This window comes from Podarcis pityusensis, assembly GCF_964106645.2.
Source record: "Podarcis pityusensis genome assembly, chromosome: 6".
NCBI classification, from domain to species: Eukaryota; Metazoa; Chordata; class Lepidosauria; order Squamata; family Lacertidae; genus Podarcis; species Podarcis pityusensis.
This window is the reverse complement of record NC_138030.1, coordinates 22,838,916-22,854,154: the sequence shown is the minus strand read 5'-3', so window position 1 is coordinate 22,854,154 and position 15,239 is coordinate 22,838,916. Positions and strand designations below refer to the sequence as shown.

Here is a 15,239-nt window from a genome sequence, read left to right as displayed (position 1 = left end):
TATTCCCTGTTGTAAAGTTGTTGAAGAGTTACTCCTTCTGGCCTTGAAAGTTGGTCTGGTGCAAATCCTTATCATGAAACTGCATCTGGCCAGATCCAACACTCTCAGGTTAAATTCTGTTGAGAAAGGTTGCCACCTTCAATGTGAACTGGAAAACTGTAATGTTTTAACTTTATGCAGAACTTCCTGTTTCCTTTGGTCTTATCTGCATACACAAAATAGAATAACTTCCAAGCCTGTATGAGAATTTCTCTCTTTAAATTTGCCCTTACCTATTAACAGAATGAATACACATTGAATGTTTTTACTTGTGTAGTTTTAACAAGTATATGAATGTAACCAGGTGGGTTGGGTTTGGCGAACTCTTAATTCAATCTCATTGTTTATGGAAGAACTATTTTAATCTACAGTGGTACCTCGGGTTACATACGCTTCAGGTTACATACGCTTCAGGTTACAGACTCTGCTAACCCAGAAATAGTACCTCGGGTTAAGAACTTTGCTTCAGGATGAGAACAGAAATCGTGTGGCGGCGGCGCAGCAGCAGTGGGAGGCCCCATTAGCTAAAGTGGTGCTTCAGGTTAAGAACAGTTTCAGGTTAAGAACAGACCTCCGGAACGAATTATGTACATAACCAGAGGTACCACTGTACTTAGAATGTGAAGGAAAGTTCTTTTTTGCAAATTAAGCTATGTTAGTATCATATGTTCTCCACGAGGTGTAAATCTTCATCTAGTAATTCCACTTATATATGTGCATATAATATTCACTTCAGGCGGATGTTGTCATCAAGTTCCCAGAAGAAGATGCTCCAGCCACAGTCCAGTCAAAGAGTCTTTTCACTCCCAAGCCGGAGATACAGGTACAGCTGTTAGAAGCCAGGTGATAAGTTGGCTGTATTTCTCTATCTAGGATGGGGAACCTGTGGCCCTTCAGATATTGTTGGACTCCCAAGTCCCATCACCCCCAGCCAGTATGGCCAGTGAGCAGTGATGATGGAAATTATAGTCCAGCAACATCTGGAGGGTCACAGGTGACCCATCACTGCTCTACTTATATGTTTTGTTTTTAGCTATTTCAGCAGTTGTTTTAAAAGTCCTCTGGCCTTAGAGGAATCTGCCCTTTTAAATGTTGTGTTTATAGAACTTGGTTTACATGCTGAGTCGGCATAATTGTCCTGTCTGTCTGTCTTCTTGTCCTCCCTCCTGCCTCAGGTGTTAACACATGTCCATTTAATCCATGTCTGAACCACTGAGGCACTTCCCACTTGCTTTAAACTTGCATTCTTCTCTGCCATTTTATCAAAAAATGTCTTGCACACTCATCTCCTGGACAGCCTCCCAAACTAGCATTGGGAATTGTGTTAGGATGATGTCTAGTAGGTCCCTGTCAGAAGATGACACACAAAGGAGAGAGCCACCTCAATTGGAAGAGAGGCTCTTATGTCACTCAGCAGACTATAGAAGCCCCAGCTTTAATATGTAGATTCCAGAATGTATCATTTTGATGTGGGTGGATATCCTGGTTCCAGAGTTACCCTTCTTACACATTTTATCCATGAACTCCTCTTTATAGCACCTGTTCAGAGAACCTGAGAAGAGGCCTCCCACCGTGGTGTCCAACACATTCACAGCCATGATACTCTCCCCACTGCTTTTGCTCTTTATTCTGGTAAGTTTCTCATATCCAGACCAATGTATAGCCTTCAGACAACTGATACCACCTTCTCAGCTTCTAACACAGGTAGTGCAACTCTATGGCAAGATATTCAAGGGGCAGTGCCAGCATTTTTTGCAGTGTGGCCTAGTGCTCACTGTCCAGTAACACTGCAAACTCAGCCTTGCCCAGTCTGGTGCCCTCCAGATTATTTGGGCTACAGCTCCCATCACACTCAGCAAGCATGGCCAGTAGTCAGGAGTGACAGGCTGTGCAGTGATCTGCAGAGCATCAGGTTGTATATCTAAATCCCCATCTTACATATCTACAGTAAATCTATCCCCCTTATATAGCTCTGTTGGAATCATAGAATTGTGGTGTTGGAAAGGGACCCTGAGGTTCATCTAGCTAAATCTCTACATCCCCAAATGTCTGCCTCCATATGGGAGACCCCAGACTTACGTGGCGATCAATTAGACTTTTGAATGCTAGGCCCATATCTTAAACAAATGCTATTTTCTGAGTGAAATTGAAAAATCTAATGTGTTGGAGGGTGAGCATTTGCACACACGCTATATAATTTGAAGCATTTCTGAAGGTCAATTTTGTTTTGGAAAAGGTCGGTATGATCTGGATTTGGTTGTCCTCAGGGCTTTTTGTCTAAAGTATGTTCTGTACCTTTTCAGTGGATAAAGATCGGAGCCAACATTTCCAACTTCAGCTTTGCTCCAAGCACCATTATCTTTCACTTGGGTCATGCAAGTAAGTGCCAGAGAAATTCCTCCCTATTTATCCTTTTCCACGTAGGCTTTGCAGTCAGGAGCCTGATGACAAAGTGCCTCACAACCTATTAGCGATAATGGGCATAATAGCACTTCATTCCTCCCCCCCTTCCTCCAATCTTTCAGAAACACGTGTCACCCATCATTTTTAACAGCTGTCATTAGACTGGGCTTCTCTTGCTTCCATTTAGATGCATTTGATAGCACAGTGTGTTCAGAGTTTTCATTTCAGTTGTTTATCCTTTGGTCTGCCCACAATTCTGGCAAGAGAGGCTTGACGGATGCCTCCTTATATCCCTTTATTTAAAACATTAAGTTATCTTTATGCTCCTTGTTCAGTGCCAAAGCTTAGGTTCTCTGCAGCCAATTTCTAGCATCGCTTATTTGCCTAAAGAGGACAGTTGCCTCTTTGCAACTTATTTCGGAGAACATTGCTTTGCCTTTACAGGACATGGCTTTGGCGCCTGATACACAAACACACACACACACAAATATGAACCTACCCTTTTCTCTTTACTATAATTTGTTTTAAACTGGTTTTAATACTATATTTTAAAATTGCTGTAACCCACGCTTGAGACCTTATGGTGAAAGGTGGGTAATTAATAAATAAAGAAACATGTATTTGTAATTCCTGGTGTTCCTGAGAGGCATACTGTCCTTTAAAATCCTGGGGAAACTCCTTTTAACATTCTACATCACTTCATATTTTTCTGGTGAAATGAAAAAGCAGTGCCACTATTTTAGAAATTCTGGGTTGGATTCATTCTGTTAGTGGTAGCTCATGCAAGGGCTTCTGCTACTGCAACAGGGCTCCCCCACCCCCCACCCGATTGCCTCGGGGTGGGGTCAGAAGAACCCTCCAGAGGGAGGAGAAGGGGGGTTGTCCTGTCTGGCAAGCTGAACTACATGTGCTTGTGGAATAATTGCCATAGTGCTGTGTTGAATTCCTCCTGGTCAGTCAGTGGGTGCTAGTCAACTAATTATTACTCAAGAGTAAAACCAATTGAAATTAATGAACATGACTTAAGTTCGGTCCATTAATTTCAATATGTCTACGCATCAGATGTAGCAAGTTTCATAATAGCATCTGATTCATTTTTTCTAGTCTAGAGTTCTTGGTTCTTCCATATCCGTGCAGGGATGTTGGTTACCTGTCTACCCTGAGAAGCATAGAGGGTTGTTTAGACAGCTTGCAATATTGGTTTGGGGTCTTAGCACTTTTCTCAGTATTTAGGCTTATTATTGTCTTCCTTTCCAAGGGTCCAGACACTGACGGGAATACCCAGTCACTGGGAATTGATATGCAGTTATTGTGTGCTGCCCATTGCTGTGGATTTTTATTATGCAGCTCCTTTTCAAATTCAATCTCACCCACTATGCCTTGCCTTTTCCTAGCAATGTTGGGGCTCATGTACGTGTACTGGACTCAACTCAACATGTTTCAGACCCTGAAGTATCTGGCTATCCTGGGAAGCCTCACTTTCCTAGCAGGCAACAGAATGTTGGCTCATAAAGCAGTTAAAAGGTAAGGCGACCAAAATGGGGGTTACAACAGAACCTGTCCCCTTGAAGAGAGCTTGGCTGAGTAGAAGACCAATCATTTAAATGTGGGGTGTTAGGAAGAAGTCCAGAGCTGAACATCTAGCTGACATTCTTAAGTGGTACAATATGGGTAGAGATGCCTATCTGCCATACTGGCTTGTGATGTCAGTAATTAATGGAGGGCTTCTGGAGGGCCACAGAGTAGCCACCTCTGACTTAGGATATCCTAATGTTGTATAAATGAACCAGGAATTGCTACCTTGTCTTATAAGCATTTATTATGGAGACTGAGAGAAATGCAGAAGGGGACCTTTCTGCACTGCAGGCATGGAGTCGGCTAGAAACTGCTTCTCAGCCTGGTAAGCCATTTTGGGTGTTTCCACTTCAACATGTCGGCTTGGCTTCCATGTGGCCATCAAATGTTGTCAGGGATGGTGCAGAGGGAAACCATTCAGTCGAGACCAATCAGCACAGCAAAGTTGACACAGACAAAACAGCTTGCAAATGTAGTTTCAGTTGGCTTCCTGTGGTGGTGAAGGTAGTAAAAAAGTAAAAGCAGGCCTAAGTTTCTGTTTTGTTTCTTGCAGGACTTCTAGTAGCTTGAAAGTATAATCAGAATGCTTTGGGCATGTTTTGATGATGCATCAAGTTTGCAATTCCTTTCTTTATTAAAAACTTAAAATAGTTATTTAGCTGTCAACACAGATAAAAGAATTCAGTTTATCCTCAAATGTCTTATAAAAGTCCATGCAGTAAAACTGCTATCTACATGGCTTTGCCCAGGCCAGCATCACCTGAACCCATGTCTGGTGGCAAGAATTCTCTTTGAACATGTTGCAAAAGGGTGGCAGTCCTCAGTGCTCACCCATATCTCAGTAGAGTTTCTGGAAGGCCTGGTTTTGCTGCCTGCATGCTTCTCTTTTCTCTGTGTTGTCTGTTCCTTGAGCAACATTGCTGTCCTTGCCTTTACTGTCCTCTCTGAACCTTTTCCCCATCTCTCCTTTTGGCAGGATCGCTGCAGAACAGAGCAGTAGGTTGGCAAAGTATAGAACGCTGCGGTAAAAGGGGGTTGTGCTAGTGACCAGCTCTTCCTAGAAGTAAGGGTCCTTGGATGTTGCCTGTTGCCCAGCCATACTAGCTGCTTCCATTTCATGCTCGTCAGCCGCCTCTCCCTGAGCCAACATAACCTCACCTGAAACCTCTTTCCACCCACCTTGTATGCCTTTGAACCTGGCAAGGGGCACATTTTTTAAATTAAGTTTCATTTACAAGTTATCATCTCACCATTCAGATTCCCCCTTGATACCTTGGTTTTGTTCCAAGCCTGCGTAAATGTCTTATTGGCCATCTTACACAAGCATCCTCGCTTAGTAAGGCTCTTTACCATTTTTAAAAAAGTTTTAATTTAAACCTCTGCTTGTTAATTAATCAGTTAAAAATTAAATACTTGCTCAAAATCCAATGTTTTGTTTATATCCTGCTTTCCTTGCATTAATGGACTGAGGAGGCTCAAGTGATCTACTGAATTGCAGATCTGACTTAAACTGCCTTTTTAGTATCATACCTGTGTGTTGCATCAGTAACTAGGTCCAGCAGCACAGGATTTCACCTAAAAGTCTGCAGAACAGTCATCCTTGATTCCACCACACACACACAACTGCCCAGTATCCCACATATTGTTTCCCCTTCTACTTTTCCAGTCAGGCAGATACCAGATTTATTTTATTATTTCATTTAAATTTCATGTATTTATATTCCACCTTTCTTCCATCCTGGAGCCCAGGGGGGTGTACATGTGGTTCCCAGGCAATCTCCCATCAGGATGGCTGCGGCTCCATCTGCCAGAAGTAAAGTACTTCGCAGAAGTAAAGAATATTCATATTTATTTAGATTGCACACCTGTGGCTTTGAACAATTGAGACACTTGGAAGCTTGAGTCTGGATTGACCACAAAGTCTCACAAATCCACTGTTGTTTTCATGTGGTGGATATATCCCATCTCTGCCCTGAGATACTATGTGAAATTGGGCTGGCTGGCACACTATTTGATTTTTTTCCCCTCTGCATGTGTGTAACACCTTCATTTCTCATATTTTATCCATTCATTCTGCCTGGTCTGAGAAAAGGAACTTGGAGAGCCTTCTAAGCATATAATAGCTTAGAAGCTGAAAGCTAGGTGCCAAAATACTCATGCTCTTTGCTTAAAAAAACCCCCTCCTCATTCTGCAATCAGAATATGTTGTACCAGTTAAGTAAATGTAATAATTTTGCTGCTCAGATATGTTTTTGAAAGAATATGGTATGTTGGCTGGAGGCAGATCAGATAGAAATGATAATGGGTAATAGAACAGAGTGTGAGAACAGTACAGGGCAGTGAAACTTCGAGCACTGAAAGCTGTCTTATAAGTTTCCATGTTTTGACCAGCCCACTGCCCACATATTTCAAAGTTCTTTTTTTAATATAGCAATGAGGGCTAGAAAGGTTTTTCTTTGAGAATGAAAGATTTTTTTAAGATGCCAAATTCAGCACCGCTTCTCAGATTCTGTGGTGACACAGGGTGCCAACATGGATGAAATATTTTGAAGCCAATCTACATTGTGGATATAAAACTTAGGAATGTACAGGCCATTTATTCTCCTTTGCTTTATAATGTAAGCAAATATTCTTGTAAATTCTGGGTTTTGCTCCTAAGTCCACATACTGAAAGCACAGGTGCTTAAGAAGTTGTTTCACAGAAGTTGTGCCTTCTTAAATTTTCAAGAACGTATGGGCCCAAATATGCTACGTGGCCTTAGCTACAATCCTCCATGTATATATTTTGGGGAGGGGTGATGATAATCTCTTGTATTACAAAATTAGGGCTACTATTATCATTCTGTTGAATATACTGAAAGCAGCACCCTTCACTTGCCAAAGGAAAGACATGAAGCTACCAGGAGAGAAGTATCCCAATCTTACTGAATATCTAAGAAACCGTGTTGCTTTCAGTATTATGCTCTGGGCCATAGCTAAAAGCAGATATTTGCATGGGTGTTTTTTCTTGCCAGCAACATTTTCATGCATCAGAAATGCATCTATATGTGTGTTATTCCTATTTCCGTTGTCCAGGGGCATTGCATGTTGGATTTCAGAATTTAGAGCCTTGCTATCTTAGTAACCCATCACCCTCATCCTTTAGATGCAGGTGTTCTTTATGTACTTTATACTATACCGCTTGGGGCTCAGAAAGATAATGGTCAGTTCATATTGATCAGTAAAAAACAGTTTTTGCCTTTTTTTGTCCTAATAGGTAAGTTTTAATAACTCAATATTGGCTGCCATTCTGTGCACACTTAGTTGGAATACCCATTAAATACAGTAGGAGCTGACATCTGAATAAGCATCCGTATACTGGGCTATAACAATTTACATGTTTTACCGTAAACACCATTTTAGTGCATGTTTTGTGCATTCTTCAAGCTTTTGGCCATCCCTGAATCAGGCTTCATAATTTTCATTACGATGCTAAATTTATATATTCACTGTGCCAAAAAGGAGGGCATCTACTTAATACATGGAATTGTTATTCTGCATCTGCATTTTTAATTTTGCAAGTTTTCTGTGTGTCCTTCCAGAACTCACTGATGCAAGAAGAAAAGAAAAACTTGAAAGAAATCCAGTTTGAGCTCCAGAGGGAAGGAGCCGAAGAAGAGTTTAAAATATGGAAAAGAATTGCCTCTAATACGGAAAAGAATTTTGTTGGATTTTTTTTGTTTTTGTTTTTTTAAGAAAAAAAACCCCCACATTTTGTATTTAACTGACTGTTTAAGTGCTTTGAGTTATGGCATAAACACCTGCCTGCCACTAAGGATTTTAGAAATTGTCAGGCTCCAAGAATTTGTTTTCCTATTGTCTCCTTTATTGAATAAAGAGGATGAGACAAAATGAACTGTAAATTTGTGAGGGGTTTGCAGATGTGCAGCCTATGACTTGTGTCTGTACAGGCCACTTGGTTGTTTGGACTCTCCCCACCCACACACCCTCCCCAAGCCACTGGCTGAAATGTGTCCTTTTGAACTCTGATAATGGCTTTTGCTTGCCTGTATGGAGAATAGAGAGTTCTGTGCAAAGGTAAAATACACATTTGTTGCTCCACCTACCACTGATGCACAGCCCTCAGGTTCAAAAAGTTTCCCAGTCCCTGCCCTATTATATCTGGGCACACTTTTTGTGCGTATTTGAAAGAATTCTCCGGATAGCAGCCCTGGCCTTTGCAGTAGTCATGGCAATCTAGATGAAAGTGCTTTTTCTACTTCTTACCACTTTCCTTGCATGTGTGTTCCTTTTTGGTCTCCTAAGCCTTTCCTCCCTGATCATTTCTGATGGTGCAGTGAATTTCCCTTATATTCCAAGGTTTGGCTTTCTGCATTTTCAGAATTATTTTGTTGCACTTCCAACATTGTTTTGGCTGTAGTCATTTGGTTGGTTGATGTTCCCTTTATTTCTAGCAGCAGCACATAGTGCAGGGTAAAAGCTGTCCATGGTCCTGAAATCAGAAGTCAGTCATATGCTTTCCAGTGAACCCCAAGGTCAGTTCCCAATTAATTCATTGGCAGAGGCCCCCATGGCTAATATTTGATACCACACAACTCTGTGCCTTTATACAGTAATTCTGTATAGGAAAAAAAGAGTTTGGATATATATATATGATTGCTATACATCAGGGGCATTTATTTTCAAACTGAAGTGAGGCTACATATTCAACAGTCAAACTGTAGTAAGCACAGGGAACAGAAGTCCCTCACACTTTGTTTTCCTGATGGCATTCTGGACAGTATTGGTGCACATAGTAATATGTCTGTTTCTTTGTACTGCTTCAGAAGCAGAAAGAAGAGCAGGGTGCTCCGGGAGTGGCACTGACCAGAATGAAGCAGGACAAAGCTTATTTACAGTTCCATTAGCTTGGTTAGGACACTGACAAAATCTTCCAAGTGGTCATCATTGATATCTTGAGACCTGAGGTGGGGAAATAGAAATAAAACAACTTAATGTAATGTAAACCATTTTGTTTGCAGCGGGACAGGATTACGCCATAGGAGCATACAAAGCTCTCAGACTCCCTGCCCATCTTGACCATTATTGACTGATAACATGTCCTTCCAGGCTTTTGACAGAGTTCTTTTCCATCACTTGCTACCTGATCTTTTGGGCCTAGGAGCTCCTGTTCTTTGGGCATGCAAAGCTCTTGTTCTCCCACTCTCCCTACAACCTCGTGAACTCAAGGGAATCTGTATACTAACCTTTGATTCTGCAACATGGCTCCCAAGAAATTCCTCAGTACCATCTGCTGGTGATAGCGACTGCCCATCAGGATGCTGTCAGACTGCCTCCGGGTCATGAATTCGTGTTCCTCATCCCCCAGGTTGCCTTCCCTGTAATCAGCACGATGTAGATTAGTGGAAGGTCTTGAAGCCCCTGCTTAGTTATGAACTTCAGATTGACCATGAACAAGTTGTTTGACCTGTCTTCAATAACATGTGATTGCCTCATATACAAGAAAGGGTGAGAACACAACTGAAAAGTCAGCTGAAAGATTGGCTGTGATTTAGAATGATTTAAAAGTGCTTTAAGCAAGAAAGAAGGAACCCATGACCATCTGCATATGGTTGGATTCCAACCCCCATCACCCCAGCCAGCATGACCAGTGGTCATGGTTGATGGAAGGTGTAGTGTAGCAACATCTAGAAGGCCACAGGTTTTCTGCCCCTGCTTTAAAGTGTAATAAGTGTAGCAATATCTTCCTCTAATGCAGGAATGGGGATCTTGTAGCCCTCCAGACATAGCTAAACTGCAACTTCCATCATCCCTGATCACTGGTCATGCTGATTTGCAGGGCCAGCCCAACCATAAGGCAAGAAAAGGCGACTGCCTCAGGTGGCAGGATCCACAGGAGCTTCCAAGGCATATATTGCCTGCCGGTGCTTCTAATAGCAACAACAGTGGCATGCTCCCTTGTTGACCGGATCTCAATGCTGCCTCTACAGTGGCCTCTTGGTAAATCAGAGGTGCTGCTGGTTTCCTCTCACCCTTGTTCCCAATATAGATCTTCACTCACCCCTTCTTCCCTGGTGGGGGTGCCATTTTGTAGTTCACCTCAGGTGCCAAAATGTCTTGGGCTGGCTCTGCTTATTTAGATAGATGGGGCTTGGACTCCAGCAACAGCTGAAAGGCCACTTGTACTACTGGCTTGTGAAGGAATAATACACTCAGGTCCCGCTATGCAAATGCTCATTATAAGAAAAGGAATTAGTACCCAAACCTCACTATACACACTGAATATTAAGATATCCAAACAGCCGGACCTGTTTGGTAAACAAATAAGCAGCCTCAAACAAGCCTTGCTTTTGTGTTTTGCTAGTCGTCAGCAGCTGTTTCGCCAAAAACTTAGGTGGATGGGAGGGAGGGAGATGGGAAAAATTAAAGCATTTTTTCCCTTGTTTCTTTGCCTTTTGGAATGTTTCAGAGTTTTCCTGGGTTTTTCCATCATTTTGGGGCCAAATTTCCATTGTCAAGAACACATCAGAAATTTTCCCATAGGAATCAATGGAAATTGCCAACTCTACAAGCACTCACATAATGAACAATTTCCTGAGAAGGCATTGTGTTCAGTTAGTGGGACCCGTGTGTACTTTCCAATTAATATCTTTGGGGCATACTGGGAATTTACTATCTCTGCAGGAGGCAAATCAAGAATAAAAGCTGTTAGCAATTGGCACTGAATGTTCGTGTGTGTTAAAAATCACTCGGAGGACTTTCGTCTTAAGTTCTATACCTATGTTATTGGCTATGCTGCCAGATTTTTGTAAATGTACAGGAAATTCCCTCCAGTGCAGGGCTGAATGTGGCTCAAAATATAATGGGCGTATTACTATAAGAATGAATCTGCCTTGTTATTACCAATTGTGTTTCTAGGACATGTCTAGGCAGGAGCTTTTCAATCACAGGTTCTGTGCCTAATCGAAACACACAGAGCTTGCACCCTATGCCTTATATGTAGCAGACTGCTACAACTAAAGTAATATGTAATAAAGTTCCACTTACCCGAGTCTTTTCCCAACGATGCCTTGCAACAACTTCTGGGCTGACATCTTACCCCGAACTTTGCGGTAACTATCAGTAAATATTGCATCTGCATGACGCTGCATCCTAACAAAACACAGACATTGTGTTTATCTGTGCCTGCCTGGGACACCATGCAAATTATGGCTTTCTCCCTTTACTTGGATGGAGAGAGCAGTCTCACATACATCGTCCCTGAGAACAGGAAGCTTCTCATGCTATTAAAGTGGATTAAGAACTACTCCTGTTGGAGCTATGTGCTTCTTGGCACTGGCAGATTGCTTGAAGGAACTGGGGGTGCAGCACAAAGTGTACTGTGTGTGAGAGTGAGAAACAGCACATAGGTTCTGAATGAGCGCACAGATTTACTGGTTGCAGCTCCCACTCTTTGACATGGCACAGGCCACATAATACTCTTTCTGCATTTGTAAGAAATCAATCTTTTAGTGTGGCATCGCACAAAATTTGGAAGTACTTTCCTATAGACATCAGGCTGGTGCCTTGGCTGTACTATTTCATGCCTGAAAAAATGGTTTTGTTTAGCCAAGTCTATCCAAACATGCACAATATTGACACGTATTTTAATTGGGTTTTTAGCTTATTGATTTCAAAGTAGTTTTTAGGTTTTAAATTGTTTTTAACTTCATTGGTTTATTCTTTTTGTAAACAGCTTTGAGGGGTGTGTTTGTTTACAATCAAGATGTATATAAATTTTATGAACTAAATAAACAGGACAGGTTCTTTTCACTGAGCAGTCCATCTGCTGACCTATATCACCCTCCTGAGTGCTGAGATTAGGCAAATTTATTTTGTAGAGCATTCATGTTTGGAGACAATATACCAGTATATACCATTTTCTAGGAAGCAACAGCGTGGGAAAGTTGTCATATCCATGTCCTGCTTGTGAGCTTTCCAGAAGCTGAGTGGCCACTGCCTGAAATGGGATGCTGGACTAGATGGGCCTTTTCATTTCGGGAGGGGTCTTATATTCTAATTTGCCACTTTTGACTACTGGACGTGGGGTGCTGATATACCCACCTTTTCTCAGCAGGGTCGGTGAGGAAGTTCTCCTCCTCCTGCTCCTCTACTGAGAGGTTGTGGCTTTGCACAGGACCACTTTCTTGCAGTTGAAAGCTCACTGCCTTGCCAGAAATGGGGAGTGGACTATATCTGAAACACATCAAGAGAAAGCAGAAGTAATGCCGAAAATACCCAAAGTGCAATGCGCATGTTTCTGATGGCATGGTATATGGAGACGAGAATTGGCAGACAATGGTGGAAGAAGAGGGGTGGTCATGCAGCAAAAAAACCCCCCAGCTATGCATCTTGTTGCGCCAGGCAGAGACAGTATACCTGAAGGAGCGTCTCCACCTCCATTGTTCTGCCTGGACACTGAGGTCCACCGCCAAGGGCCTTCTGGCAGTTCCCTCGCTACAAGAAGCCAAGTTACAGGGAACCAGGCAGAGGGCCTTCTCGGTAGTGGCACCCGCCCTGTGGAACGCCCTCCCACCAGATGTCAAAAAGAAAAATAACTACCAAACTTTTAGAAGACATCTGAAGGCAGCCCTGTTTAGGGAAGCTTTTAATGTTTAATAGGTCATTGTATTTTAGTGTTCTGTTGGAAGCTGCCCAGAGTGGCTGGGGAAACCCAGCCAGATGGGCAGGGTATAAATAATAAATTATTATTATTATTATTATTATTATTATTATTATTATTATTATTTATTTCTCCTGATATACAAGCTGGTAAGGCTTGTGATACAAATGAAGGCAGCAGTTAAATTGTGGACTGCTTGGCTAGATGAACAAAGACAGCTAGCTCCCTGTGTTCTTAAATGTTTGTAGGGTAGCATATGTATAGCCCTAATCACAGAGAAAAACCTCTCTTTTGGGAATTATATTGGTGGTGTAAGAGAAAACCCAGGCCTTTTTGGAAAATGCAGTGACCACCAAATTCTGATGGCCTGTAATCTTTGAGAAAGATGGATAATAGATTTGTTATGAGCTGCTTTTCAATTATTCTTCACCTGCCCTTTTAGATAGATAGGGCCACTAACTGTGAATGACAAAGGTCAAGTCAAACCCTATGTTTTCGATAGGCAGGAAGGTGAGAGAGAAGATGCGCACCTGAGTGCTGGGTAGAGAGGAGACGAGAGGGAACACATGATGAAATGGAGGAAGAGAAGGAGAACAGCCCTGTCCAGCATTCTTCACTCTTCTGGGGCAATCTGCAAAGATATAGAGGGAGGGAAGGGAGAGAGAGAGAACACTTGGCTTCATTAGAGTAGCATAAGTAGCCTCATGGCAGAATTTTAGTCATAGCCGCTATGAAGTCATTTCCCCCCTGGTAAATCAAGTGGGATTACTGCTTTAGGCTATGTACTCACAAAATCTTAAAAGCATGTTATTTCCCTCAAAGAATGCTGGGCACCATAGTTTGCCCCTCACAGAGTTACTATTCCAAGCAACCCTTAACAAATAACAGTGCCTAAAATTCTGTGAAGGGGGGAAATGTGCTCTAAATGTGTTTTAAAGTTATTGTGTGTGTATGCAGCCTTAGTTTGGAGTAAATGACCTAAAGGACAGTTGCTGAGCACTGATATTCAGTCTTCCAACCCTTGTGTGACGAAGGGAAAGCCCCATTGTGGAGCCTCTTGTAGCCTCTTGTAGTCAAATACAAGTTCCAAAAGGATGCCTGTTTCAGAAATATGTTGATACAAATCGGACCTGCAACAGGATGCCGCTGTATTGACCCTGCAACAATCAGTGTGGGAACCGAGTATGCTCAGTCCCCCTGAATTGTTTTGCGAGGTTTCACTGCTTTAGGCTCGTGCCCCCCCCCCAAAAAAAATGTTTTATATTTCTGCAAACTTGGCTGATACCTCCCTTTTGTAAATGGTGGTGGTACATAAGCACTTACAGCCAGAACATAAGAAATAGAGGGAGTTGCTGCCACACAAACACAAAAGCATACAGAGCTATTATTTCTCAGTATAGCTGAAAAGCTGCAGACAAGCTGCAGCCTCAAGCTGGATCTCTTGCCTACTGTTCTGGAACTGCCATCACTTCAACTGAGCTAGCTTTCAATAGTAGAAAGGAATAGAAAGGGCAAGAGAGTCCATTTTCAAAATGACTCTTTGCTCCTTTGATCTACAACCCTGTGTAGTCTGGAAACATCCAGCTCAGATCCTTCCAATAGATAAGTGACTCATGGGAAACAGCCTCACACAATAAAACCATTGTGAGCATTTCAGGGGATGTAACATTTAGATTTTCAGGGCTGTATGGCTGAACTCTTAATAGACTTCTGTTTCTTTCCATTCCAGGTATTTCCGTTCATCGACATTCCCTGTTCAAAAATTATGGTCACATTAATCTTTCTGTGAATGGGTTGGGAGCACCTAATTTTGTACCGGTGAACTTAAGATGGCAGGACCCAATCTGTGCATAAAGTGCCATGAAAACTCTGCTAAGTTTTCAGAAGTAGCAGTAGAAACAGTAACAACACTTTTATTCATCACCATTACTCATCTGTTGGAGGGCAAGGTTTGAGTCTAAGCATCCTGATGTTTCAGAAGGTAAAATAAAGGATTTCAATCTCTCTCTCCCTAAGTGAATGGGGCTGAGTTGACAGCCCAACAAGATGTCATTTGAGAAACCGAAGATGCTATGGTAGCTTAAATCCTCTTTCAAAACAGAAGTCTTTAATCCTGAAACACAAATTTATTCCTGTTCATTTGTTAGCACTTCTGGAATTGGTGTGAGCCCTAGCAGAATCTAGTTGTAGAAATAATGACGAAATGGTAGGCAGAGGCAGACAAGCAGATAAACTGCTGTTGACTATGGCATGGATTTTACTAAATCAGTATGGTAAGCAATGCAAGCATTGTGAGATTAAGATATGTAAGGCATTCCTTTAGCCTTGTAGTATTTTCAAGGTTAAAAAAAATAATGCTGTGCGTGTTAGATGAAGACTGAAGTCCTAGACATACTTTCTTGCCAGGAAATCTATTTGAAATCAGTGGAGTTTGCTTCTGAGTAAACTTTGGCTAAGACCTGGCACACACCATCATAACACTTCATACACAAAATAGCTGCCTAAGAATGAAAGAAATTCCAAAGGCATAGTTGAAAACATTTTTTTAAAAAGTTTAGCT

At 41.9% G+C, this 15,239-nt stretch overlaps 2 protein-coding genes across 7 annotated transcripts in view; one reads left to right on the top strand and one right to left on the bottom strand.

The window, feature by feature from the left end:
• Positions 1–7,912, top strand: part of RPN2 (ribophorin II) — a 28,962-nt gene extending 21,050 nt beyond the window's left edge. Inside the window, exons 13-18 of one of the 2 annotated variants that reach the window (XM_081009244.1) lie at positions 776–862; positions 1,576–1,671; positions 2,343–2,418; positions 3,837–3,966; positions 4,994–5,080; positions 7,599–7,912. In XM_081009244.1, coding sequence (XP_080865370.1) covers positions 776–862; positions 1,576–1,671; positions 2,343–2,418; positions 3,837–3,966; positions 4,994–5,045 — 441 coding nt within the window. In that variant the 3' untranslated portion in view covers positions 5,046–5,080; positions 7,599–7,912. The remainder of the gene's footprint in view (positions 1–775; positions 863–1,575; positions 1,672–2,342; positions 2,419–3,836; positions 3,967–4,993; positions 5,081–7,598) is intronic. The other variant, XM_081009245.1, reaches the window with a different exon arrangement.
• Positions 7,913–8,668: 756 nt separating this feature from the next.
• The window catches only part of GHRH (growth hormone releasing hormone), a 35,351-nt gene continuing 28,780 nt past the window's right edge, over positions 8,669–15,239 (bottom strand). For all 5 annotated transcript variants that reach the window (XM_081009302.1, XM_081009301.1, XM_081009299.1 and 2 more), the window contains 5 exons: positions 13,210–13,310; positions 12,121–12,252; positions 11,065–11,169; positions 9,264–9,395; positions 8,669–8,979 (listed from right to left, as the gene is read on the bottom strand). In XM_081009302.1, the coding sequence (XP_080865428.1) occupies positions 8,910–8,979; positions 9,264–9,395; positions 11,065–11,169; positions 12,121–12,252; positions 13,210–13,289 (519 nt within the window). In that variant the 5' untranslated portion in view covers positions 13,290–13,310 and the 3' untranslated portion in view covers positions 8,669–8,909. The remainder of the gene's footprint in view (positions 8,980–9,263; positions 9,396–11,064; positions 11,170–12,120; positions 12,253–13,209; positions 13,311–15,239) is intronic.